At 44.0% G+C, this 26220-nt stretch overlaps 13 protein-coding genes across 13 annotated transcripts; 7 read left to right on the forward strand and 6 right to left on the reverse strand.

Moving 5' to 3' along the window:
- Positions 1 to 31: 31 nt before the first annotated feature.
- VTP01DRAFT_7343 (uncharacterized protein) lies at positions 32 to 1402 on the reverse strand (the record flags this gene model as incomplete). The annotated part of the gene is made up of 3 exons (XM_069386345.1): positions 32 to 947; positions 1014 to 1134; positions 1204 to 1402. The coding sequence occupies 3 exons, from the start codon at positions 1400 to 1402 to the stop codon at positions 32 to 34; spliced, it is 1236 nt and encodes a 411-aa protein (XP_069241809.1).
- Positions 1403 to 1542: 140 nt separating this feature from the next.
- VTP01DRAFT_7344 (uncharacterized protein) lies at positions 1543 to 3171 on the reverse strand (the record flags this gene model as incomplete). The annotated part of the gene is made up of 1 exon (XM_069386346.1): positions 1543 to 3171. The coding sequence occupies one exon, from the start codon at positions 3169 to 3171 to the stop codon at positions 1543 to 1545; it is 1629 nt and encodes a 542-aa protein (XP_069241810.1).
- A 1719-nt stretch (positions 3172 to 4890) lies between these two features.
- VTP01DRAFT_7345 (uncharacterized protein) lies at positions 4891 to 5319 on the forward strand (the record flags this gene model as incomplete). The annotated part of the gene is made up of 1 exon (XM_069386347.1): positions 4891 to 5319. One exon carries the CDS (start codon positions 4891 to 4893, stop codon positions 5317 to 5319), a length of 429 nt encoding a protein of 142 aa, XP_069241811.1.
- A 2151-nt stretch (positions 5320 to 7470) lies between these two features.
- On the forward strand, positions 7471 to 9393 carry VTP01DRAFT_7346 (uncharacterized protein; the record flags this gene model as incomplete). Its single annotated transcript, XM_069386348.1, has 6 exons — positions 7471 to 7512; positions 7573 to 7811; positions 7886 to 8190; positions 8246 to 8936; positions 9001 to 9119; positions 9185 to 9393. The coding sequence occupies 6 exons, from the start codon at positions 7471 to 7473 to the stop codon at positions 9391 to 9393; spliced, it is 1605 nt and encodes a 534-aa protein (XP_069241812.1).
- A 246-nt stretch (positions 9394 to 9639) lies between these two features.
- On the forward strand, positions 9640 to 10762 carry VTP01DRAFT_7347 (uncharacterized protein; the record flags this gene model as incomplete). The annotated part of the gene is made up of 7 exons (XM_069386349.1): positions 9640 to 9723; positions 9782 to 9919; positions 9970 to 10015; positions 10082 to 10189; positions 10247 to 10285; positions 10345 to 10551; positions 10611 to 10762. 7 exons carry the CDS (start codon positions 9640 to 9642, stop codon positions 10760 to 10762), a joined length of 774 nt encoding a protein of 257 aa, XP_069241813.1.
- A 117-nt stretch (positions 10763 to 10879) lies between these two features.
- Positions 10880 to 12934, reverse strand: VTP01DRAFT_7348 (uncharacterized protein; the record flags this gene model as incomplete). The annotated part of the gene is made up of 3 exons (XM_069386350.1): positions 10880 to 12068; positions 12134 to 12197; positions 12256 to 12934. The coding sequence occupies 3 exons, from the start codon at positions 12932 to 12934 to the stop codon at positions 10880 to 10882; spliced, it is 1932 nt and encodes a 643-aa protein (XP_069241814.1).
- Positions 12935 to 14349: 1415 nt separating this feature from the next.
- Positions 14350 to 15064, reverse strand: VTP01DRAFT_7349 (uncharacterized protein; the record flags this gene model as incomplete). Its single annotated transcript, XM_069386351.1, has 4 exons — positions 14350 to 14418; positions 14489 to 14631; positions 14696 to 14881; positions 14947 to 15064. The coding sequence occupies 4 exons, from the start codon at positions 15062 to 15064 to the stop codon at positions 14350 to 14352; spliced, it is 516 nt and encodes a 171-aa protein (XP_069241815.1).
- Positions 15065 to 15897: 833 nt separating this feature from the next.
- VTP01DRAFT_7350 (uncharacterized protein) lies at positions 15898 to 16291 on the forward strand (the record flags this gene model as incomplete). The annotated part of the gene is made up of 2 exons (XM_069386353.1): positions 15898 to 16122; positions 16190 to 16291. 2 exons carry the CDS (start codon positions 15898 to 15900, stop codon positions 16289 to 16291), a joined length of 327 nt encoding a protein of 108 aa, XP_069241816.1.
- Positions 16292 to 16894: 603 nt separating this feature from the next.
- On the forward strand, positions 16895 to 17743 carry VTP01DRAFT_7351 (uncharacterized protein; the record flags this gene model as incomplete). Its single annotated transcript, XM_069386354.1, has 1 exon — positions 16895 to 17743. One exon carries the CDS (start codon positions 16895 to 16897, stop codon positions 17741 to 17743), a length of 849 nt encoding a protein of 282 aa, XP_069241817.1.
- A 1267-nt stretch (positions 17744 to 19010) lies between these two features.
- VTP01DRAFT_7352 (uncharacterized protein) lies at positions 19011 to 19364 on the reverse strand (the record flags this gene model as incomplete). The annotated part of the gene is made up of 1 exon (XM_069386355.1): positions 19011 to 19364. The coding sequence occupies one exon, from the start codon at positions 19362 to 19364 to the stop codon at positions 19011 to 19013; it is 354 nt and encodes a 117-aa protein (XP_069241818.1).
- Positions 19365 to 20467: 1103 nt separating this feature from the next.
- Positions 20468 to 22363, reverse strand: VTP01DRAFT_7353 (uncharacterized protein; the record flags this gene model as incomplete). Its single annotated transcript, XM_069386356.1, has 6 exons — positions 20468 to 20493; positions 20556 to 20565; positions 21194 to 21213; positions 21274 to 21354; positions 21418 to 21500; positions 22278 to 22363. 6 exons carry the CDS (start codon positions 22361 to 22363, stop codon positions 20468 to 20470), a joined length of 306 nt encoding a protein of 101 aa, XP_069241819.1.
- Positions 22364 to 23354: 991 nt separating this feature from the next.
- VTP01DRAFT_7354 (uncharacterized protein) lies at positions 23355 to 24185 on the forward strand (the record flags this gene model as incomplete). The annotated part of the gene is made up of 6 exons (XM_069386357.1): positions 23355 to 23366; positions 23433 to 23702; positions 23775 to 23825; positions 23883 to 23948; positions 24005 to 24070; positions 24135 to 24185. The coding sequence occupies 6 exons, from the start codon at positions 23355 to 23357 to the stop codon at positions 24183 to 24185; spliced, it is 516 nt and encodes a 171-aa protein (XP_069241820.1).
- Positions 24186 to 25509: 1324 nt separating this feature from the next.
- On the forward strand, positions 25510 to 26160 carry VTP01DRAFT_7355 (uncharacterized protein; the record flags this gene model as incomplete). Its single annotated transcript, XM_069386358.1, has 3 exons — positions 25510 to 25617; positions 25834 to 26023; positions 26090 to 26160. The coding sequence occupies 3 exons, from the start codon at positions 25510 to 25512 to the stop codon at positions 26158 to 26160; spliced, it is 369 nt and encodes a 122-aa protein (XP_069241821.1).
- Between the last annotated feature and the right edge of the window lie 60 nt (positions 26161 to 26220).

A 26220-nucleotide genomic window follows, 5' to 3' on the forward strand; every position in this document is an offset into this window, starting at 1 on the left:
GATTTTTCCAAGTAGATGCATAAGACATCCATCAGTTCACGGCTTTCCAGCCAATGCCACCCTTGACCCAGACACCATCATGCACAAAATCCATTAGAAATGTGGCTGTGTCGCGATAGATATCATTCTTGTCACATTGCCAGGCTTGTTTGAGGGACCTGAGGGCTAACACAGCCTTCGGGTCCCCTGACTCGATGATAGCTGAGGCGCAATCTGACCAGTCGACAGGAGGTGATGCTACGTGGGTGCTTGAAGCTGCAAAGCACGACTTTGGTCGGCCTTGCACAACATACGTGCATAGCATGGATAAGAATTGCAAATTGACGAGCGAATTAACGTCAAGTTCAATGTGCCGTGGGCAGTGAGCGATGATTGTATGAATAGCGAGGGCCGAGGCGAGCAGTTGTCCACCACCTAGGAATTCATCCAATTCAATCTGACCTGCGCTCTTTGACGAACTCTGTCGAATTAATTTTGCTGCTAATTCCGCGAGCAAGAATAGACCGTGTTGCTGAGAAACATCGTTCTTGGCAATTGCCGTCCACTCCGTCATGTATGTTCTCAGTAGCTCGCTCTTGCTTTTGAGCAGAACTTTAACGGCAGAGTACAGCGTGTTGCCACCGTCAAAGCGACCGTCAAAACGCTGGTCAGCCGCCACCATATCGAAGAGCACGTGTACATCTTGATTGCCTGTCGTACTCGCAAGGGGATCAGCGGTGCAGGTCAAGTCCGATGCGTCTAAAAAGGTGCAGGCCAGATAAGCAAGTGCCTGTGTAACGACCAAAAACAGGCCATGTTCAATGCCGAATGCGAGGTGGACAAGAGGTTGCAGCTGGGATCCGATGGATTGCTGTAGTACACTGGTATAAAAGTACCGCTCCAACACCGTTTCACTGCCCAGGAGCTCAACTTGCTTATCAAAAAAGGCAAGAAAGTCGCCGTAGCACCTAAAAGGGTATAGCTGGTGAGAATCCCTTTTTTCTCCCAGTACCTGGGACCGACAATCAACTTACGAGTGATCACCAAGATAATCTTGCCAATTTTCTTCCGTTATCTTGACCACTGTAGATACCCGCATTGTGGTAAGGTCAGGTGCAAGCTGCTGATAGGCTCGGGCCAGCTGTTCGTCCGTAGCTGCAGGCAAGGTTAGCCGTTAGTAAGGGGTTTTCTCACTTTATAAAATACTAGTGGATTGTTCCATACCACCCAGCTCGTATAAGCTAATCAATACACGCGTAAGAAGGTTCGGTCTATCGCGGTTTTCCATTTGGAAGAGTAAATGCTGGTCTTCTATCAACTTGAATAATATCTCGCGACAAGTCATGTTTGTCATTCGCTGTCCACAGAATATAGCGGGATGCTCCTGGTGCTCGTGAATAGAAACGAAACCAGTCGTCAACATCGCAAAAGGAAAAGGTTACGAGTGAAAAAAAGAAAGATATATGCAAAAAAGAATTTACTCGAGTGAAAGAGAAAGTTACAGTACGTAAAAAAGCACGCGGCATTTTATTGACTGTATTACGAGCATATTCATTTCTATTTTTAGCTGATATCCATCGGCTGCGACGACGGCGTTGGTGGCGGTGGCGCTGAGCCATTTGCTAGCGTGGAAGTATTGTTTGGAGTCTGAACGTGAGTTGGTGTGGCAGCTGAGGAAGGTGTGGCAGCCGGGGAGGAAGCTGAAGGATCCTTGAATGCTTTTATCCAGCCACTTTCAATAAAAAAGTCATATATGCGGCTGGTTTTGTTGACGTCGATTTTGATGAGTCCTCGAGCCTGTCTACGTTTCAGATATCCCTGTTTCGCATATTCCTTGAGGATTGTGTCCTTGATCACCATGTAAGGCCGTGGCATGATACGCAAGGTAGAGCAAAGAACGCGCTCCTGCTCAGTAAGCAAGTGTACGCCATCCGCTTCACTGATATCGAGAGGAGTTGCTGGCTTGCGTCCGCCTGTAGCTGCCGCCGTCGATGCAGCTGCTGTTCCATTTGTTTGGCCGGGTTTCGCAGTATCGCGGTAGTAACCGGCCGCGCTGGGCGTCGCTGACAAAGCTGCCAGCTGTGCTCGATAAGTATTCCGCTGCGTAGAGATAGCCGAACTTGTGCGTTCGTTCGAGAGCGACGCCAATGTCTTGAGATGCGCCATTCTCTGCTGCTTATCTCGTTCGTACTGTTCTCCTTGCCGAAACGTTGTTAAGCCTGCCTTTCGCCATTCCTGCAAAGCTGCAATCCTATCCCGCAGTCGTTGTTCATTCACAAGTCCCTTCACAAACATTTCATAGTCTGAAGGCGTTTGTAACCGGCAAAATACACGCGTTCGATTGTAAAGTTCTCGCTCCTCCCTTGGGCGCTTACGTTCTTGAGCCTGCATCTTTTTGTATTCCAGCCAACCTCTTTCAAAAATCAAGCGTTTTCTTTCCATGCGGCGATCAAGCCGGGAGTTGTATATGTCGAGAACCATCACTTTAAGGTCAATCTCTTCTGGGGTATCATCGTCGTTGAACTGCATATCTTTGACGTACTGCTCTGCATCGTTCTCATATTCAGTCTCAAACTCGAATCGACGGGGCATATATCCTTGAATCTCGTGGAATGCGGGTCCACTTGTCACTGGTTTGCTGCTCGTTGCTGCTACTTTGTTCTTTGGTATCAATCCTCTTGATTGCTGTAATCGCTGTCGTTTACGTTCACGGCATTCTTCTTCGCTGATATCATCGAATTTAAGATCCATGCGTGGCATAGGCCAGTTTGGACTAGACACATAGACATCCAGGTAATGTTGTTCGCACTCAAACTTGTCTTTTGTCCCTACATAGTCTGCAATTGCCTGCCAGTTGCCCATGCCATTCTTCTCTGCCGCCTCGATCAACAGTAACTCTTCGTCTGCATCCCAGTCCTCCGAGAAGATAGGGAAGTTGTGCGGCTTAACTATGCGGTATGGGTGGGACGTTTTGTGCTTCATAGGCTCTGCTCCACTGCTAAAGCACGTTACGCACAGATCAAAATCTTCGCAATCCTTGTCGTTGCAACGAATGCGGACAGTGTTGGTCACATCGTTGCTACATGCGTCGCAGTGATATTTTGGCGGTTCTTTGTCGTCTATTTGCGCGTCGCTTACGATTGCGCTACTTCCACTGGTTGTTGTAGGTCGTTGTCGATGTGTAATTGTCATGATCGCAAAGAAGCTGCCTTTGGTGAACTCCTGTCTTTGATTTTCAAGCCCGAAACAGCGTCTTGACCGCGCTAACTATTATTTGAAGTTTGCTTTCAACTTTGCGCCGAAATACAGATCTTTTACATTGCTCCTTTGTGTGCGTTTGCGTTCTGAAACTATTTTTGCATACAAGCCAATTTTGTTAGACTTGGACTATGTATGAATTCGACGAACTACTGTTCGAACATACATCGTGGCATCCATGCTTTGACGATGATACAAACATTTAAAAGGAGCATGTGCCGCTTGTTTCTTTCCCACATACGTTTTTCCTTCCTTTCTTTATCCCTCCATTTATCTATCATGTATCTGCCGAAATCTTTGAGCGTAGACCTGGATGTCGTATCTGACTATCCGCAGTGATGTTTCCGTCATGCATAACGTGTTCCAGCGATGAATTTCTTGTACTGCAGATAAGGTTGTTAGTGATTACAACACACTATCAACGGCTGCTAATAATATCTAACACTACAGAAAAGACGCTCAATCGTCTCATGTGAAACAAGTCATTGATTTGCTGCGCATGTATTGTTTCTTCTTGCAAGGCTTGATGATTATAGAGGTTTTCCTGCGCAAGACAATTTGTTTGTTAACTCTTCTGCGAGTGATATGACCCAAACTTCATTCGGTATCCTTTGCGACTGCAGTTACAATTCAGGGGAAAGGAATATTAGATGGATGGCTCTCTAAAGTTATAAACTGCTGTCAGCGTCAGCCGTAATAAACAGTCCAGCTGCTGAAGCACAGTAATATTTTCATATAATGAGGATACTCTGTGTTTTCTGAAAAGACTTCCTCCATCTGTGTCATGTGTTCAAATGCTTTTTAGACTGAGTATCGAGCAAAACAAGTTACCGCTTGTATACAGCGAAAGCCACTATGCTTGTCAGATACAAACGAGTCTGCATATTGGTACTACATGCTTCAGTTTAGAAATTGCTCTAGTCGCGCGTCTGTGATAACACGATGATAGCGAAACTTTGTTATTTTTACGCATGTTTTGATTCTCTTACATCCAAGACTGTGAAAGAATAATCAAGTAAAAACATGGAAGCGCATATGCCTATTATATCGTTATCAGCGCCAGTCGTTTGAACAAACCTGTATGTGCCTGGTTCCTCGCGGCAAATTTTGGTAGGGATCATAAGCGCTGCCTGTGCTTGAATTAAAGGAAAATAAAACGTATGCTGACGAGCCTTGGCCTTTTGATGTCGGTATCATAATCTAAAGACGGCCTACAGAACAATGCTTCAATCCATCTTAAGGAGCGTTAAAACTATCAAGGTCAGTAAGGAAAAGAAGCAAGTGAATAAGAAGCTCAAGGAAAAGAAAGACTAGTTGATGAAAGGCAAACACATCCCTCGAGGGCATGTTTCCCCTCGCTGATAAACTAGGACAAGTCGCGGATGGTGTAGCGCAAATAGTTCTGAAGAAAAGCGATGCAGCAGATCGCCTAAACTTGTGGAAGTAGTATGTGGAAGGGAATTTCGATGGAATAGCAAACTCGATTTGAGTTGCATTGAAAGAAGAGAAGGAAAAGAATGCTGATCCTGAAATAGCGACTGACCAAATACGAACTTGCACCGTTCAAGAAGTTACTACGACAAGATTTACCAATAATATGGTCAATGTAATCAACGAAAACTTGGAACAACAGAAGTCCAAGTGACAAATGATATGTCAGAGTTGGTAGCTGTCCTACGTACAACGACGTTATGGTATGCAAGCATTAGCAAATACAAGTTTTCGATCAACGATTTAGTTCCAGACTCTGCAATGAGAGATGTCAGCACGTTGGATGACACAGGTTGCATCAATATTAGTCAGCCGCCGCTGAAAGGCGTCGATTACGATATGTTCATCAGCAACAATTCATCTCTCCAGCACACTGAAGGAAAAAAATCGATCGAAATAGAAGACGACGAAGACAATATCAAGTTATTCATGCAAGAGCATGTTCAATTTTTACATCAACAATACCTGGGCAGCAGACGTGCACAAAAGAAAGTGGCGAACAAGCATCCAATTTGGAAGCAATTGCCTGAAAAGACCTATTATTGGCATGGGATGACCCAGGACATAAGATCTCTAAGGCGCCACAGTTGACAGAAGCAAGGAAAACCTGTGCTTCAAGAACAGATGGATCCTATATCTGTTCCAAATGAAATTTTTGCACAAATCAGCACGTTTCCCCTTTCTGAGTGGAGGATATTGGTACATTTTCACTGATCTACCTCGCACTGCAGGGTTGTCCGTCACACTTTCGCAAGCAACAAATAATCTAGTAAAAAATCTGTCATCATGTGGAAAACGTGTGCAGGAAGAAAACAGGGATGTGCGGAATTTGCTCTACAGTGAGCTGATGGTCGCCTTTACACCAAAACTCACACATGCATGCACGCTACTGTGCAGAATTTGTGAATTTTTGCGCACTTTTGTACACTCTTCAAAATGTACCGACAAGGCTTCACATCATTAATACAGCTGAGAGCACCATCAATTTTTTTTATCTAGTTATGTTTTCAGGTTAAATCGATCATCTCCTTCAATACGTACAAGCTGTAGTAGAAGACTGCACGTACTTCCCTTTATGCAATGTCTCGGAACCAAATGGTGCTGCAGCATGCTCCCATCAATCTTCATATCCAAAAGAAATAATCAAAGTTAAAGGCAATACAGGAATGAATATCAAGAAATCAAGAGCGAGTAGTAAATGTAGTTGATTGGGAACAAGGGAATTTCATAAAAGCATTACGTTAGTATCTTGCGCTACTGCTGCGTAATCATGAAGGCCAAGCGAGTTTATTCTACAGACTCGGATCAGCCATGAGTTTCAGCGAAGCAAGCGCAGCGAGCGAAGCGAAGCGTGAAGCGCATGTAAAGAATTCAATTCCGCTGGGAAAAAAATGTAGGATATTTGCCATGGATAATTTGTTTAGCTATGTACCAATTGTATGCATAAGAACGTTTTAAACTAATTCATTCTGTTCATAGTAGTCTTTTCAAGCACCATAGTGCTCATCCCTTCGACCGCACTTTTGTTCTTTACAGTGGATGCCACGTGGTAAAATCTGGATTTTGAAGTGCAACTTTAACTCCATACCTTCAACTCCTCATTTCAATGAGCAGTCTTGGCACATGTTTAATACATGGTAATTTTTTAATGGCGAGTGACATTATTTTCAAGATATTTCGTAATTCTATGGATGCCAAGCATTCATTTGTAAATTAACCTTAACAATGTAACCCATGCTCGACTATTCTATCGCTTAAATTGACAGTCTTTCTGATTTTTCGAATCAGTCCGCTCTTCTTGGCTGTCAATTGTACCCATACACTACATAAAGAGACCTACGAGTGTTTGCCAGCAGCTATTTTACATACAATCTCTATGTATGCACTGTCACAGAAACAGCGCCTCAGCAGATGGAGCCCGACAAGCTCACATACTTCTTGAGAACTGGGTTCATCCATTGATTTTGCTTTTAACTGCCTTGTGCTACATAAATATTTGCTGCATCTCCATGTTCACCCTGTACAGAAGAATCCATTTTCCAGCACATCATGCAGATTCATGCAGCCAAGAAAATAGGACCTTAGTTGACGGGGCGCACTGACTGCAGCAGCAGCAGCAAAATCCAGATGGCGAACTTTCATCGCTGCTAGTCAGTGAAAACACGCCTGGGGTGGATATCTTCTCCCAATAAGCAGAGAGGAGTAACGATTAATTCGATCGTAAGGGTCCTCCTGAGGATCAGCGTAATTGCTGTAATGGTTTTGTGGTAAGTCAATGCTGGATATCCCCTGATCAGCAATGGCAAAACGTTAAGAAAGCATAGTTTGCGTTCCCCCTAGTCATCGCAGTCATACTCTCAACGTGAATTCAGGGATGGCGGTTGCAGGACATGGTCTCGCCTGTGAACGCTGTAGCAAACTACGTTGACTAGAGTTGATTTTAGGAAGCCTTTAAAACTTAATATCGAGCATTTATAGAGAGCACATGATAAACCGTAAAATACCATCCGGCAACAGACATCGATGAGTATTTGCTTGCATTTGCACTTCATCGGATAAGCTCATCTTGTCTGTATCAGCATGCAACTCGTATGCACTCGCTCTTTTGAACCCCCCTTCCGCCACTAACACACCTCTCCTTAATTGATTTCAGAAAAATAATATAAATGCCGGGGGAACCGATGCAGGGATTAGCCAGCATCATCTCTTTCTCTCTTCTCTTTGCGATAAAATCTTACAAACATGGCATACGTCGACCAAGAAGAACTTGAATTTCGTCAAGAAGTAAGAGTAAACCGCCCGTCCGTGTCCAAAGTGTAAAGCTCAAAGCATTGTGATATTCAGGTCAAAAAAGTAAAGCAATGGTGGGCTTCTCCGCGTTTCAAGCTTGTCAAGCGCCCATACACTGCCGAGCAGATCGTTTCCAAGCGCGGCACCTTCCCCACTGAGTACCGTTCCAACGAACAAGCCAAAAAGCTCTGGTCCATCTTGCAAAACAACAAGAGAAACGGCACTACCAGCCACACCTTTGGTGCTCTGGACCCCGTACAAATCACCCAGATGGCACCCCACCTTGACACTGTGTATGTAACTCGGATTCTACAAATCTTCACACTTCGCTGGATATTGACATGCAGACGCATTTTTGTTTACATAGATACGTGAGTGGTTGGCAGTGCTCTTCCACTGCTTCTACAAGCAACGAGCCTGGCCCCGATCTTGCCGACTATCCCATGGACACTGTCCCCAACAAGGTCGAGCATCTGTTCTTTGCCCAGCTATTCCATGACCGCAAGCAGCGAGAGGCCCGCTTGTCCATGACCCCCGAAGAGCGCGCACGTACCCCCAAGATTGATTACTTGCGGCCCATGATCGCCGATGCTGATACTGGCCACGGTGGTATCACTGCTGTTATGAAACTTGCCAAAATGTTCGTTGAACGTGGTGCAGCTGGTATCCACAGTAAGTTATAGCACCATACCGTATTTTATGGCTTATAATTTAAACATTTCGGTAGTCGAGGACCAGTCTCCAAGCACCAAGAAGTGCGGTCATATGGCCGGCAAGGTCTTGGTCCCCATCAGCGAGCATATCAACCGCTTGGTGGCTATTCGTGTCCAATTTGATATTATGGGTGTCGAGAACGTTGTTGTTGCTCGCACCGATGCCGAAGCTGCCACGCTTATCACCAGCAATGTTGACAGCCGCGACCATGAATTTATTGTAGGCGCTACTAACCCGAATGTCCGTCCTCTGGCAACCGTTATGAACGAGGCAGAAAAGGGCGGAGCTACTGGTGCTAAACTCCAAGCAGTTGAGGACGAATGGATTACTAAGGCCGGACTCAAGTGCTACGGCGATGCTGTTGCAGACGTTCTTCGCAAAAAAGGCAAGGTCGGACAAGCCCAAGAATTCTTGCAGAAGATCCGCTTCAAGAGCAACGAAGAAGCACGCGCAATTGCAAAGACTTATGGCGTCGACATCTTTTGGGACTGGGACATGCCTCGTGTCCGTGAAGGATTCTATCGCTATCAAGGAGGCACTCATGCTGCCATTTCTCGCTCCATTGCCTACAGCGATTATGCCGATATGCTTTGGATGGAAACCAAAAAGCCCATTCTTTCTCAAGCTGAAGAATTTGCTCGCAGTGTGCTGGCTGCTAACCCAGGAACTCTTTTGTGCTACAACTTGTCACCTTCCTTTAACTGGTAAGCATATTCATTTGCATACGGCGTTTACTCGATGTATAGTTCTCTAATTTTATCTTCTCAGGGATGCTGCTGGACTTACCGATCAGGATATGGGAAGCTTTATCCAAAAGCTTGGACAGCTTGGATTTGTCTGGCAATTTATCACTCTTGGCGGTCTCCACGCCAACGCTTTGGCTACTGGTAAATATCGTTCATGAGATCAAAGTGAGGAGTGAAATTTGTACCTCTAACGACGTATATTCTAGCTACGTTTGCCAAAGCCTTTAAGGAGCAAGGAATGTATGGATACGTCTCCAACGTGCAGCGCAAGGAACGCGAACACGATGTGGATGTATTGCAGCACCAGAAATGGTCTGGTGCCAACTATGTTGACGAGCTCATGAGGATTGTCACTGGTGGTGTCGCGGCAACTGCAGCCATGGGCAAGGGCGTCACTGAAGACCAATTCAAATAGATAACATCAACAAAGCTCTTTCCCTGTTTACCTACTGTAATTGCATGACTTTGCTATTGTTCCCACTACTCCCGCTATTTTCAGCCATATCATCTTTCAGCATGTCTCGAAAAGTACAAAGATATGTAGTAGATCGCGTACTATGTATAAAGCAGGGCAAAAATATGCTCTTGTTTGTTGACAAATCGTTTCAAGTCATGTTCCACAAATTCGGGCAATGTTGTTCGTTTCCCTTCCACATACCAGATGCCAACCTGTGTCGAATGTGGAGCTTCAGTGCAGGATCTCTACACGCAATATAGCAAAGACAATATAAGACTGACTTCGTGTGTAAGCTTTCAATGACACGTTTATATAGCAAACCGGTTTAACACAATGACTGCAATAGCATAAATGCAATGAATTCGCAGACAAGTACATTGAACACGACTTTGTCATAATTTTCATCGACATGTTACTTCACAAACCACAAGTTTATCGCCATTTATTATTCAACCGTATTCCTCAGTACACTGATGGTATTGAAGTAAGTTAGGCTCTCAGGGCAAAGTTTTCCGTAATTTAATATTTTATCAGCCTCAAGTCCTTCGATTTGCTATCCTGTTGATCCTATTTGAAGTCTGTAAGTTCAAACCCGCAAGACTGATGGCTCTATGAAGAAGTTTTCCGGTTCCTAATCGATTCTTAGATATCAAATGGTTTCGGTTGGAAACATATTACACCAATTACGACACTGAATTTTTCCAACAACCTGTTTACTACCAATATCCATACATTCTTTCTTTATGCATTCTTGGCAAGTAATAACTTAACTCCCATGCATTGATCCGTGCTCACATGTCATTGGAAACAGAATTCTCGGTTTTTCATGCATCAATATGGCTAATCGTGCGTTTATATTCCACATGGATGGAGAAAAGGACAGTTCGGTGAGGGCACAAAAGTAGCCAGTGTCATCAGGCATTGTGATCACTAAATCATGGCTTGTTCTTTTGATGGTGCCTCTATCAAGCTACAACTATGTCTCGATGGCCTTGATCGTTTCCAGTTTTGGCAAAATGTTACTAATTTTGATGGCCATTTGGGATTATAAGCAAGTGGAGTATTCCTGGCTTGTCAGTTTCATCGTCCTTGCTTCCAACACCGAAGCATTGTCGGGTAATATTGCAATGTGGAGAGGTACAATGGAAGAATTCTATTAACCTCCCAAAAATCAGTGTATCTAGATATTCCATACACGCATTCCTTGATGATTATGTTCCTGGGCACCATCGGTAAACTGGCAGCAAAAGCAGCGTTTCTGAATGCAACGTTTAAAGATGGGCAGCAAAGCGGATCATCTTCGTATATAAACTGGTTCAGTTTATAAGTTCAATCTACAAGAACTAGTAACGACGGACCGCAAACACATGCCGAGACAAACTATTACGAATCGACGGAAGAGTAAGTAAATTGTAGCGATGCTTTTACGTTGCTGTTTTCTCCTTCATCGATTTAATTCCAATAAAATAGATAAAGGTTCGACGTTGTACTGACGGCTTCGGTGGGGATCATGGCGTGCATTGAATTCGGGTGAAGATCGGCTGCCTGAAGGTCCAGTTGCTTGAAATGACGGTAATGAGTCATATGTTGGAGACAATGGATGTATACCACTCGTCATGATCGAGTCACCGCTGGCACTGCTGGTACTCTGATGGGAGGTGGACTGGCGACGTCGAGGAGAAATCTCTTCACTGGACATAAGACTAGAATCCAGGAAATTTTCATAATCTGCAAACGGCCGGCTTCTTCGCCAGTGACTAGACGTTGGTGCCAAACTGCTCGTCATTTCTATGTCTCCGTCACCTGGGCTTTCGGTAAGTGGCGCTAGCAATGTAGATTGTCCTGTTGTTCCTGCAGGTCTGCCTCTACTGACGCCAGGGGGAGAGCGTTGATGCAGAACAGCCGCAGAGGAAGATGAGCCTGTTGACAGCGTTTCTTGCGAAACATCAGATAGCCGTTGATGTTGTTGGACGCGTCTGAAAGAAGAGGACGGTGGATCACTATTTGTTTCCCCTGACGACGATTCTGTTGCAGTGAGGAATACTTTTTGATGCCCAATCACCAAGATGCAATATCCATCTTCCATATCTTCGAGGACAAACGATGTCATGTCTTGCGGATAAGTGTTGTTTTCTCCACGCATTGACGTTGTATGCACAGCGGACCAGTGCTTTCGCTTAAAATCGAAAACATCGATGGATCGCAACGAGTAGGCATGCAGCACATTGTTATCGTCTCTGTCTTGTCGGATCGTCTGACCACCAAAGATAACGAGTTTGTGAGGACCAACAAGCTGCATATTGCAATGGAAGCGGTCTCGCGGAGGGTGTCCAGTTGTTTCGATAATTAGATCACGACGCAGAGAATGTTCAATCACATTTGAACTTTCAAGGTTGTTGTCACCGTTGTCACTGCTATTGCTACTGCTGATGCTATCCATCGACATTATTCTCCGCCTGTAGCTGTAAGCCTCGGGATGATCGTATTTGTACCAAGTCCATGTACGACAGTCGAGACGATACAAGACATCGTGCACCATGTTTCCTTCTGGTTGGTTCTGTGATCCCCCAAAGATGAACAAATCATCGCCGCCTGCGACGGAAGTGTGCCCGAAGCGAACAGTAGGGATTTGCCTTTATTTGCGCGGTCAGTTGAAAAATGCTCGTTCGCTTGATGCTCATACTTGCAATGGACATACCCTTTTGTCCGCGGCTCCAACCATGTATTTGTCTCAGTATCGAACAAGAAAACATCGTTCTCTCCTAGCAATAAAAGATGTTCAGTGGAACTAATCGTTGGTTCTACGTATGTGATACTTACCAGGAGAATTAGGGCATAGGCCGCCAAAGATTACCAGGTATCTATTTCGGAGCACATCAAGCGAGTGGTCAAAGCGTGGACGAGGTATAGGGCCACGAGCATCGGTGATCTTTTCCAGTGTCCAAGTACGCGTGTCCAGCACATGCAGATCATTTGATAAAGTGGAAGAGACAACTTGCCTACCACCAAACATGTAAAGTCGGGTCCCAATTGATACCACAGGCGTGACAAACGGAGTATAATTTGGATAAGCCCGTATGGGATATGCTTCGCTCAACCACGAACCGAGAGTGATATCATAGGCGAAACAGACGGGCTCTAGTGTCATGAAAGGCATCAATAGTCGGTTGCCTACACGTGCCATGCAGCGTAAGTGATAAACCGGAGGCATGACTGGAGTATCGAACTGTCTGATTTCTTCATTCCCCTTTGAGGTAAAATAGCTTGCTTCGCTCTCTCTCTCTAGGCTCATGGATGGATGCGTAGAGGCATCATGAAGTGGCCGAAGATACTGCCACACTGCAGATTCAAAGTTCAACTCCCTTCGTACGAGAGTGTAGAACAAACGGCATGTTTGTCCAAGGGCAGCAAGCGAGTAAGTGTCAAGGTTGCGGAGAATAACTTGCAAAATATCAAGATTGAGCTTGAAAATTGGCGGCCCCGTTGCAGTGTATATCATGAGGGTTCCACGGAGGCAGTACGGTTGCAAGAGCTTTTTAGGAATAAGTCGTGCAAAAGGAAAGGAAAAGAAAGTAATATAAATGTACAGATCGCCGTCGGTCTTCCGCGATGGCAACCAGAAAAGCGGATATAAACTACAAATCCATCAAGACTGAAACGGAGATCGACAAGCCGCAATTACGAACTTGGGAATCGAAAAAGCAGGAAAAACTTAACAATCCTGGAGGGTTATTTTTTTTAAGCCTCTATTCCTTTTTAAGACAGGGATTCCAGGCATCTGGGCCCAATTCGAAGTGCATAGAACTCCCTTGCGTGGCTGTATACCCATGCCACAATAAGCTTTCCGCAAAGACACATTCGATGACGTTTTATACGGATTCCAATCAATTTTCGACAATTTTCGATAAAAGCTTTCAATTGACGTCGATCGATTTGGGGAGATGAGCTTCTTTAGCATTTCGCTCCGCCAACCGCGTCTATGGATCTGTCGACATTGATGGAGATTGATGCTGTATATGATTTAGCTTTTTCCAATGACATGTGTCCCTTTGAGCTAATTTTTTCCAACTTTATAATCTCTACAGGTCATTCTCCATGCCATTTCCTGCTTTCATCTCCATTTCGACTCTAATATCCTCATCCTGCGGTGCTTTGCTGGGCTGCTATTGCTCTTTGGAAAATTTTTTTTTGTTTTCTTCTAGACGTATCGATGACCTTCAAGAAGCTTCCGAAATTGGACAGCCGGCAAGACACCCGAAAAATTTAAGCTTCGCTATGATGCAATGATCTCGTTCTAGGGCTAGATCGGCGATTGTTTAGACAAGGATTTTGCATGCTTGGGTGCTGACTTGCGGTAAATAAAGACTTCTGAAGCGTGAATATGATATGCGACATATATGTTGATCAACAAACCTGCTAGTTATTATCTGTCTCGTTCAACATTATCGTCATCACACAACGCGCATTTTAGAGGGCTACTCTTTAAATATATCTAAAGAAGCAGACACTTGCGAGTACTTTGCCTGTACAACTGACGTTTGTCGGTACATTGCCGAAAACGAGAGATATCAATGTGAGATGCTTGCTTTCTTTAAATAGTAACCATTTTAGAATGCACCTTGGTGGATGTATCCTAATCCATCGCTTCGGGATGCTCTTAAATGAGCAAATGCGAGCTACAAGCTACTCCTCTTTTATAATAGCCAATTCTGCCTTCAGGGAGGTATACTCATCAAAAGAACGTAGATACTTTTTATGAAATCGAACTATCAGTGCAACGGCATCATCTTTGTTGATAGCATAATATATATCTGTGCCGTCCATATTTCTACTATACAAGGATACTTTTTGTTTGTTCTTCCTGTCTAATGTGTTGAAAGGGTGGAGTCTGTACGGAAGTTGGACACAACAATCTTATTCAATCGGAATCTCTGGTTCCTCTGCTGGCTGTGCTGCTGCTCCGCTGCTCTGCAAAATTTGTTGCTGTAACAAAGGAACCATGTTAACCATTTGCGCGTCTCCCAGCGTATACTCTTGCATAGCTGCTACTCACCTCAATAGCCAAAGCCTTGACAACAATCTCAAAAACGGGCTGAGGAATTGTCTTTTGATAGATCATTAGAAGCTCATTCGGGTCTGGATACACCTTGAGAGCCTTGTAGAACGGAATGACAGCTTCGTCGTAGTGCACCGCACCTTTAACACATTTTCTCCTTTAGTCCCAAACATGCATTGTACCACGGTAAGCTATCGTTTGTACCTTGTGCACACAGAGTTTCGCCAGCAGACACTTGTGCCATGAAGAATTGTTCCCGATCTTGAGGTGTTGTCGGGTACGTTTCTTGAGCACCGCTCACAATGACCTTTTCAATCAACTTGATTGTTGCTTCCTCACTCTTCTTTTCCTCTTCCTTTGCAGCCTTGGCAGCTTGTTTACGCTGCTTCTCTGTTCAACACGCCCGTCAGCCATTTTATCCACATGCATATAATTTTGGTCCGCCGTTATCATACTCAAGTGCTTTCTGAAGGCAGGATCATTCCGACGTTTATAGTCAAAATACACTAAATATCCAAGACCGAGTGCCGTTGCGACGCCAGCTGACCACAGAGCTATCTCTTGAGCTTTCATCGTATTTTTTTGTGAAAGAAAAAAATATTGTTGCTTTGCTCGAGAGTCCGCTTAGGTTCAAAAATGGCTGAGCCTGATTTTCTTGCAACGATCGCTTACGCTCCCTACATTTGGCTCGTTGCACTCGTTCCCACTATATCTGGACGTCTTCAGTGAAATTCATTAAATAATAAACTCGCTTGACCTTCATAAACCTCCATTTCTCCAGCGGTTTTGCATCAGCTTCGTATCTGCAACTACAAAGGCACCGTCGACTTCCGGTTTATTCAAACCAACGCTCGCATGATTCGATGTTTGAGAAAGCAACAAGAAGCTAGATTTTAGGTACATTATTCTCATAATACTAGAATAGTAAATATAGTAGCAGAAAGCTGTGTTTCTTTATAGCAGAGAGAAGAAAGAAGTCTTCATGTTTCTTGATAGACTAGAGTTTTTGATTTAAAATAACCGGTGTGGATAGAAGAACGCAGTTATCAAGCAGCTTTCCCTGCAAAACGATTAGACTAATCCTGCAGTATTGGCAGAATCAATATCTTTGTGGATTCGATCAATATTTCCGTGTAAATTGACAGCTGTGCGTACATATTCCTACAGCAAAAACGCTCAAAATTGCTGGATCTTGCAATTGTAATGGGACACTCAGTCATGAATCCATATAAAGCAATTCTTCAAATGTGCTGGACCTTATTGCCCTGTTACCGGTTCCAAAATCGCGTAGATATGACGTTGATGTGAGCTAATGCGCGGTGTGTCAAATGTTAAAGTGACAACGTATGGTTATTGTTTTCGTTAGCTTTCTCCCAAGTTTTTTCTCGAAACAAGAATACAAAAGTATGCAGCGTGCTATGGTATCTGCAAGAATCTATGGATTGTCTGCCCGACCAGTTACTCTTACCTCTCGTTTATTGTCGCGACATCAACAAACGTCAAGATCGATGTCAGCATATTCTCACATGTCAGACAACGATCCTGAAGTCTTGGAGAAGGAAAAGCATAGACAACAGCAAACACGGAACAAACAGTGGAACGAAAAGCTTGCATCCACGAGCGAAGCAAATGTAAAGCGTGGCGAATGATTTACTATTAGAGAAATTGAGCAATTGACGAGTTTTCGTATACTTGTAGGTGAAGGCTGATCAAGATGCAGATAGACCCTTGGAAGAACTGCAAAAGGAAACCAAGGAAGCCCTGGAAAGGAAAAGAAAAGAAGAACCTGACTCTGCGTAGAGTATGTGAGCATTGTAAATTTATTACTGGGCGTGATTGCGCCTATTGTAAACAATGTCTTTATGTATAGATTTTCATTGATCTCCCAGATCGATAGTGCTGGGGCGTTACTTCTTGCCGCGTATTGGATTCACATGCGGGTCCCGACTCTGGGTTTTTGAAACATATATGTGCTATTATAATCGAAATCAGCTTCGTTAAGAGAATCGTCCATCATAGTAGAGCTTCCCACGCTTTCTGTGGATGACTGTATGTCATATCATGATTCATAGCTTGCAGTGTTAGTTGAAGAGAATATGCTTCATTGTACTTGCGAGCCATGAGTGATGATGAAACTTCGGCTTATTTGATTTTCGTTTATTTATCTCCTTCAGCTGTTTATTAGCTACTACATGACGCGATGCGTTCTGTCTACGTAACGGCATATTTAACTGCAACGTAAGACTTTGCTTGCGCATCGACCACATCTGCTGCCTTGGAAACCGTTGCTTACTCAGCAGCTGTGGGGTTACGAGAATCTCCGCTATCTTTGCTATCTCTTCGGCGCTGGGAAAAGCCTTCTTTTTCCTTGCTTCCCTGTCCAATTTTGCCATACCTACGACAATGTCGTACATCTCCTCTCTTAATCTGCTTGGATCCGATTCACCCGCGGAAATCACTGAGGAATCTTTGGCCGAGGAGCTTTCTCTATGGGCTAATGCGCAGTTTACCTTCGATACGGAGCCTGGTTCAGCACTCCTCGACGACAGCAAACCAGCGGCTGCCAGCAATGACCAACGAGCCTATGATCTTTTTGCTTCCCTGAATCAAATCCGCATGGGAGATCTGGTTCTCCCCTCGAGCGGCTCAGGAACTGATCAAAATATTAGCGGACAAGCACCTGCAAGCGTTCTGCAAGGCCAACAAGCACAGCAACAAGCGACTCCGTTTATCCTTCCTGACTATCTCATCCAACAACAGCAACAACAGCAACAGCAGCAGCGCTCTTCACAGAAACAAAATGAACTACGCTTACTGCCTAGAATTGCACCTGCACCGTCAGGTGCGAAGGTGGATCCGCTGACGACGACGCCATCCTGGGCAATGCAACCAACTACATCTGTCTCAACCACGACTACTTCTCTTACAACATCACGAAAGCGAAAGCAACCTTCAAGCTCTTCCGATTCATCGATGGATGCTGCTGAAAGAGCTGCGGCAGAAGAAGATAAGCGCAGACGCAACACTGCAGCTTCCGCTAGATTCCGGATGAAGAAGAAGCTACGTGAACAGGCCTTGGAACAAACAGCCAAAGAAATGACGAGCAAAGCCGAAGCACTTGAAAAGCGCGTCCAAGAACTAGAAATGGAGGCCAAATGGCTGCGAGCTTTGGTCATCGAAAAGGATCCAAGGCTTCTTGATATTGTACAAAAGCCTGTCTCCGAGTCCACTTCCTCCTCTTCATCTTCATAACATAAATAAATTACTGTACTTTGTATTGCTTCATGATCACCCGGGATGGCGTGGGAGATGCATATTAAAGCTTAAGGGTCCCGAGTAGTACACTATATTCTGATCACTGCAGTGAAGATCTTCTTCCGCACGTGATACAAGGCTGATCTGCTGAGAACCGATCTTTGCGAGGGCGGCAACTGAATCTGTCAACAGCTTTTACCATGGGGCTGACGACCTCATGTCTCAAAAGCTCAATAGACTGAGATTAGTATGGACAGCGCCTAACAGATATTTTAATAGGGTACTTCCAAGGATATTTTTTCCTGTCCTTTGTTACTGACATTGGCCACCCCGACAGTAGGAAGCAATGGAATGTGGAAGCAAGATAAGCGTCAAGAAATGTTAAAGTTCAAAATGCTATTAAGCAGTCGTTGAGGAGAACCGGTGAAGGTGTGATACGGATAATAGATTATTGCGCCCATTTAGCCGAAACGAAGATCGTTCGAGAATTTGTGTGTAAGAGGCGCTATCATTGCTGAATGTCACCGGCTTAATCCTGTTCAGATTCATTTCATAATCGATGTCACCAACATTCAATGATGCTTTTCTATCGATTTAGCTGAAATTTCTCAAAAGCTTCAGGAAATTGTATGATTCAAACAATGACGTTCCTAAATTCATATTTGCTTTGCGAGCGTAATATATAGTTGAGCGAAATTTTTCGACTTATGTAGACCTCATTCGAAACAAGTTTAATAATTTGAGCATTCTAACCGGCAACCACGGCTTTGTGAGGTATTAGGGACAACTGCATTCATGCTTCGGTATACATTTCTCAGGTACTGTATTTTTACAGACAGTTTGCGTTTGGAGCATCAATTTTGCATCGCGCTGGAATCGAATTTAGACTTTTGGAAAGAAATTAATAAACATTCTTCTCGAATTAGAGTCCATGTACGCTTGCCATTTCGGGCTTAAACTTGCAACAGTGCGATGCCAGCGCTCCAAATAACGCAAATGTCTCTCAATGAGTATAGTTTCGATATCGGAAACATGGATCACGGCTTACCGATATACTAAGCAAATACTAACTATTAGTATACTTGAGGCGGGGTTTGCAAGTAAATATTTAGCATTCGTAGTCGTGATCTGTTGCTTAGACCGGACAAACGGGCCAGGGCGATTATTGGCCGACCAAATAGATGTAGCGATGTGGAACATATTTTTGCAGGCGTTCGTGTCTCTATTCCATAATATATCACAGTTCTTGCATACTTGCAAACTATTATAACGCACGCCGTCTGCAGTAGCGACATTTTTCAAGCTCCTCCCTTGGCAACTGTGGCAAATCAATAATTACGACCACCAGTTCTCCGCGAGCTTCTCGTCGCTTCAGCATGCGGTAAAGCACACCAATGAGACCAGACCGATGACCCTTCATTGGGATATTCTCTTTGCCGAACATTCCGTTGCCAAATACCACCAACGGCAACTTCCCTTCAGAGTTTGGAGTGAACTTCGCTTTTGCCCATTTCTTCTGTTTCATATCAGGCTTATTCTTGTCTTCTTGTAGAGTCGATCTCACTGCAAATTCATTTTGGATGGGCAATCTGGAAGTCCGCGCTGGAAACTTAGCCATTTGTTCTGAAATATTGGTCCGTCTTATTATCGTATTCCTGTAAGATTCCTCCGTTTCTGTTTAAATAGCTTTCTCCTTTGTTTTTGCTTTTTCCGTTCTCGACGATCTCTCCTCCTGTGTTTTCTCTTCGCAGAGTTGTATTTCTTTCCTCCATTAACGATGACATTCACTATTTCTTTTTGTTCCCTTTATTTGCCTTGATATGCACTGAATCTTCTCTCTGCGTCATTGTCGAAGCAATAGAATGTGAATAGCGTTTCCAAGTGTAAGAAAAGATACCGCACGTATTCACTGTATCGTTGTAATGTCTGCAGTCTTTGCACTCGGAAAATTGGATGCTATCTCTTCAATGCCATTTTGCTGTCTGGCCTTCTTGAGTTCTCGTTCCTTTTCGGCGATCCTGCCCATTGGTAATACTCCCTCGTAGACGAACGTCGAATTTCATGCTCTGCGCTTTGAGCACCATATGCAGCTTGGAAAATATCCCGTCTCCCGGCATCCAGAGCGCAGGGCATGAAATAGAAAGTTCTAATTCCATCCCGGGACTTTTAGCAGATCTTGCGAAATGTAATGACAACTGGAAGCCAGTGGTTGTGAGCATGTTAGTAAGCATGCATTCTTCGCTGCTAAACAACGCATGAGAAATTATAAATCACTATTATACTAAAAATCCACTTAGAAAAATCGATACAGATTGAAATAAAGCATGGTCTTGAACGTATTGGTTTTTTGTTGATGTGTTACGGGCTTTCCCAAATGAAGGAGTGTTGCCAATGTTGCTGCATCGATGTCCACAAACCGCCCAATGCAATGATGTTTGTGGCGTCAGAGCAATTAATTTTGGCAAAGTCTTGCAGGTCTTCTCGTTTTCCTGCTCGTGCACCAGTGTATACTGCGATAGTATAAAACGCAACGCAGGAATAAACCTTCCAGGATTTGCCGCCATTTCAGTTGCTGTGCACGGTTCAGGAATATAGTCTTTTAGCGAGATTTGTATGGTATGTATCGCTAAGATAACATTGAGATCACAGTCTTTTTGTAGCTCCTCCGGTATTGTGGGATTGCTTCCGGAAAGATCTTCGTAGATATACTCATTAGCTAATTTACGTGCAAGATTGTTCGATATATTCTTTACAGGTTAACAGTTAACATAGATGCTTATCATGAGACACAACACTTATGTAGCCTTACTGGTATAAGTCTAATGGAGCTTGAATATGATAAATTTTTCCACCCTGTCCTGGAAGTGTTCGACGATCATATTGCTATACGTAGTTTGGAGCGTTTGGCAAACCCGAGCAAGCGGGTTCGCGTATCCTCGAATGCTTGCTTGCATAAAGATTGCCGAAGGATATTGCATTTTGAAGCGATCCCGACAGTCGCGGATGTCATTAGGCATCTTGTCATTGGTGTTTGTTATTTCCATATCCATCACGAGCTGTGGTACGGAACAGAAAAATGTCTGTGAAAAGACATAGGCCGGAATCGCATTGTGCGCGTGCTCCACAATGTAAAAATTAACAAAGACCATCACTCGATCAATGACATTCCGTATGAAAGATGACAGTTATTGGATTCCCTTCTGTAGCTGTTCTTGATAATCTTCTTTAACAATTCCTGACAGGGATACGGTGCGAGCATAACGCTCGAAATTCCTTCCAAATCGTGATACGAGGATTTCCTCCAAAGTTTGGACATGGTAAGGACAATCCTTTGATGTAGCTCTTGAATGACTAGTGGAACCGTATCTGGGACAGGGCTTTGTATTTTCATTTGCATTGGTCCTTCCTTTCTGTATCCTGCCCTTTTTCTTTGTTTTTCTTCTTCACTTCCTGTATTTTTTTTTTTCCTTGCCAATTAGCACATCGTTAATTCGAGGTATGAATGATCATGCCGTAAACCTGCTCACCTTTGCCACTTTCGATATAAAGCTTGCGCTTTCTACTGGTCTTCATCTTGTGGCCTTTTTCGCCACAGTGCTTGCAAATAGCTGTAGATGACATATATCAGTAAAAGTTTGCCTTGTGCCCTTTTGGACTCTGCTCACGCCTACCTTCTGCAGCTTCTGTCAATTTCTTTCTTGCCTTTTGAAAGCTAAGAGCAGTAATGGAGGATATATTGGTATGCTTAGCGAGACTAGGAGAGCAGAAAACAGTTCAATGAAAGAATAAAACGTGGTATTTTGCAGTTCTTCCATCTTGCGTAAAGTAAAACAGAAAACAGGAAAGAAGAGGAAAGAAGAGGAGAACGAGTCATAGATGACGCGGCCCGTAGCTGACATTTCTGTTTTTTCTTCTTCAATGGTTTTAGTTCCTTGCGGGGTACAAGACAGCATTAAACGAGTATGAATGGTAATATACGCTTTAGAGATTTGTGAAGGATTAACATGAGTACGCCTACATACCTTTCCATGTTCCAATTTATGAGTCAGATCCAGGTTTGCAGCCAAGAAGGTTTACATTTGCAGCACATAAACCTCAAGATAGTCTGCATATCGCTCTCTCTGAGTTCCGATGTTTACGCTTGATGCCCTCAAGTTACGATCAGGACTCAGGATCGAAAGTCGTTCTACTAGAGTAGTATGTAGGGTTGTGCTGTTGATTAGCTAGGAGTAAAGACATCAAAATGAGCAGTACATATATTGATGTACCGAGTTTTCAATCCTCTTAGGTTGCTCCCTTGTTTTGACAAGTGGTGTCTTATTTGTCATGTACACGATTAATTATTCTGTCAGACATACTGAAGACAGCAAGTGGTATATATGCGGGTACGTTTGAGGAAGAAGAAATGGACGAGAGGCACAGTAATATACAGCAAACCGCTTTCGAATGCTTATCTGCAAATCCGGACTGGTCGATCTCTATCCGCCAGCACGTTTTTGGGATAATCTTTCAAGTTGCAGACGTCTATTACTTGTTAATTCGATGGTTGTAGTTTACAACAGAAATCTGAACTGATGAGCAAGATAGCTTAAAGGCGGATTCGTATCGAGATAGCATGACAGAGGATTGAAACAAGGCTTGATGAGTCACTAGCCAGCACGGTTGGAAGGCAAACAACTTGTGGGACGATTGTTATATTCTTTTTTCCTTTTTTCGTTCGAGAGCATATTCAAAGTGTGCTTGATTGCTGACCAGAATATAAAGGCAGAACGACAAAAAATCAACTCAGAGTTAAGCGAATATATGTGGAATGTTGCTACGGTCACGACTTACCGTTAATTCAGCAGGTTTTCGAAAAACGTAGATTGCTATCTTTTTGCGCTTGCCAAATGGCTAATATAATGCAAAATCCAAGATGTGTCCCTGGTCGAATTATCTAAATATCCTGCCAAGGAATCATCAGACGATAGTTCATATCATCGGCAGCATGAACGCCTTAATCGATGGTACGTATTCGGCAAGGAAGGATGGAGCTCGTGATTCCAATCTCTTGGGGCAAAAGGCTTCCTTCCATAACTATTTATGCAGTTAGCGAGATTTCTCGGTTTCCATTTTGCTGTCTTATACTTTGTAAGACAGAGGAATGGAGTGATTATAAAAAGAGCGGCCCTCGTCCTATCGTTCATTTCGATGACATTGTCTGTCCAAAATACAACGAATATCCATAAATCTTCTCTATATTTCAGGCGCGAATTCGAATTCAAAAACCATTAAGCCGAATTGAAGTCACGACGGATTTGTTTTTGAGCACTTTGAGTTGGGAAACGCGAGCGAAACTCCTTCATCTTGCCTCTCTGCGCCTGCGCCGCCTCTCTGTAATCGATTGTCTCTGCTCAGCAGCTCAACCTTTCTTTGCGATCAGATAAAGCTCCAGTGTGAATCGTCGCATTCTCGCTGGGATCGATCCGAGATTCTACACTAAAACGCCAACCATACACACTGGGGTTGATCCCTCATTTGAATGCGTTGAAAGAGTCCCACATTTTGTAACTTTTCTTGCATTTACCTGTCTTTTTGATCATCCCACGCCATTTCATCATCTTACACAATGTTCTTCCTGGTATGTGAGGAGAAGCGAGATATTTCGGTAGACTCGCGTGTGTTGAACTCTTTTTTTTTTTTTCAGAAGGAGCTGTCTCACATTATTTCACTCCATCCGGCGTATCTTGGCCCGAACATGCACAAACAAATACGAGAAAAACTATACGCAGATGTGGAAGGGACTTGCACGGGTCGATATGGTTATATTATCACAGTCGTGAAAGTAGGCGACATCAGCAAAGGCAAGGTCCTGCCGGGTACCGGGTTGGCGGAATTCAATGTAAAATATCAAGCCATTGTTTTCAAGCCGTACAAGGGTGAAGTCGTTGATGCTGTGGTAACAACGGTTAACAAGGTATGACAGGTTGCTAGGGAACATCCATTCGACACTCGCGGCACGCCAATTGATACTTAACTCCAATTTTAGATGGGATTCTTTGCAGAAGTAGGGCCGCTCAATGTATTCGTTTCTAGCCACGTACGCGTTTCATAACTAGGGTATCCGAGAGTCTGGAACTAAGGGTTTAATTTCTAGTTGATACCAAATGATATGCATTATGATGCAAATAATGATCCACCATGCTACGCGTCAGAAGATCAGGTATGCCCGCAAAAAGTGTTGCAAGATGCACATGCGTCTGATGCCTCGGTTGCTAGGTGATACAAAAGGATGTGCAGGTCCGAATAAAGCTTGTTGGTACTCGAGTAGATGCAACCGAAATAGTAAGTATCAGTACCACCCGTGAAAAGTCTGATCAATTGACTCGATCTATAATGGTATAAAAAGTTTGCTATTGGTACAATCAAGGAAGATTATCTTGGCGTCATATCACCGTAACATCCATCCCATTTCCTTCTCAGATCTCCTCTTGGAGATCTCACACATACGCGCACGCAAATATGCAAATGAAAAAGCCGATTTTCTTAATTATAAATGCTCTATCTGGCTCCGTATATCACGCACTTTTTCCTGCCGTTTTCGTTGCAGGTAATCAATAAATAACTGCCCTGTTTCTACCTGGAGTTCGCATCAATAACTGGAGAAACAATTTTCCTACACATTTCTTTTTTGATTTCTCAGCTTCTTGGACAATAAAAAGTGGCACTCAGCTTAGAGCTCCAGCCAAAAAGATTCTTCTCTAAGTGGACAGAAAGTCATAATATCTTTGTAGATCAGGCAGCTCCTGCATGATCATTGCCTTCACAGGATAATGTTCTTCTCTGTACCGTCTCCACGGAAGCGGGCAGACGTCTCAGCTGTCTCAATCGTCTCTGTTCTCTGCCTCACCAGCCTCAGCTTCCTCTCTGACCATTGCTATAAATCAAGTCCTCTATCAGCTCGTTGCCAGGACAAGTTTTCTTGGTAAATTGCAGCTGTTCATATACCTCCTGCTGCTGCAAAAACAATTGCGTTTGGTTGGAATCTTCAAGCATCCGACGAGTTTCATATAACTGCTGGGACAGCCAGTTTACGTCTACTCCATGCTCCTGCGAAGCCTGTATGCTTTGTAGTCAATGGAACTTCGCCATGGCTCTTCATGCCTTGCTGTTATTACAGCATTGCTAGGCACAGTTAGCAGCTATTGAAGCTATTCCTGCTCTCAACCCAACTACCAACGCTGCTGACCGATCTACACACATCTCAACAGGCTGAACTACAGCATCTTGACTGATTTTCTTTCTTGAATCTGTTTTTATCGGTCCCAGAGAAAATTCCTGAGCTTCTGCGAAGCATGAATTCTGGATCCTGGGGTCTTTCGATATTTCGAAAGTTGCCCAAAGGATGTCATCAAATGTACTGGACAAGGCAGATTTCAAGAGGGCCGATGACGAGACCACGGAAGACTCAGTCACGACTGATGAAACGGTAGCTGGAGTAGTGTATTAAAGGTACGAGTAGAATGAGGATATGTGGTGTAAGGAGCGACGAGGAACCAAAATGGAGATAGTTGGCAAAATTGGTATTGGTTGGGATCCAAGACTGGTTGTAGCCTCTGGAACCAATCCTACATACATCTGATCGCTTCATGTTCATCGAAGAAATAAATCCACAGGCACGGTTTTCGCAGGCAAAACGGCCACAGGAATTTGTTTTTATATCGTCTCTTTTCATGTTTCATTTTTGAGTGTCGGGTGCCGTGGCTTACTTGCGCGTTCACAGCATGATTAAACTTTTGCTTTGGCAACTTGGCCGTAGTCGCCGTTGGAAATTTCGTTTTGAAAAGGGTACTGGATTTTGGATTGCCAGAGCACTGCAGATGGGTAGGATGGTAAAGGAGGGCAGGATTCTCGATAAAATTTATTCTTTCGTGACTCGCTGGCAGAGGGGCAGGATGGGGAGGGGCAGGATTTTTCGTGGCCGCCCCCCTTGTTTTCGTAAATAAACAGAACCGCCATGGTCAACCGCGCGTTTGTTAATGTAGGCATTCGGGATAATCGTGGACTGTCGAACGAGCAATACTTACAAGACGACGTTGTAATTACAGGTTGGCCGCTGGTCAGCACTTGCCTTCGGTCTCGTGTACGGCTACTCTCACAACGCATCGTTGCAAAAGCACGAAGAAGAGAAGCGAAAGCAACTGGAGTACCAGCGTAAGGAACAGCTTATTGAGAAGGCAAGACTCGAATACGCCAAGAAGAAGGGTGCTGCTACCGCTGCAGCTCAGGCACCAGTAGGTAAGTTTTGCAGATGCAGACACCTTGTCCTGAATCGGCTATTGACATTCCATTCCGTGCTTGTAGCCGACGTTGACAGCCCCGATTTCGACCTTGAAAAGTTCATTGCACAGCTTGAATCCTCAGAAAGCAAGTAAAGGCGCGCAAATAGAGAATCATTTTCGTCCCATCGTGTATAAAATGTGTGGTCAAGAAAC

Source organism: Rhizomucor pusillus, assembly GCF_041956525.1.
Source record: "Rhizomucor pusillus strain CBS 183.67 unplaced genomic scaffold VTP01scaffold_4, whole genome shotgun sequence".
In the NCBI taxonomy this organism is placed as follows: domain Eukaryota; kingdom Fungi; phylum Mucoromycota; class Mucoromycetes; order Mucorales; family Lichtheimiaceae; genus Rhizomucor; species Rhizomucor pusillus.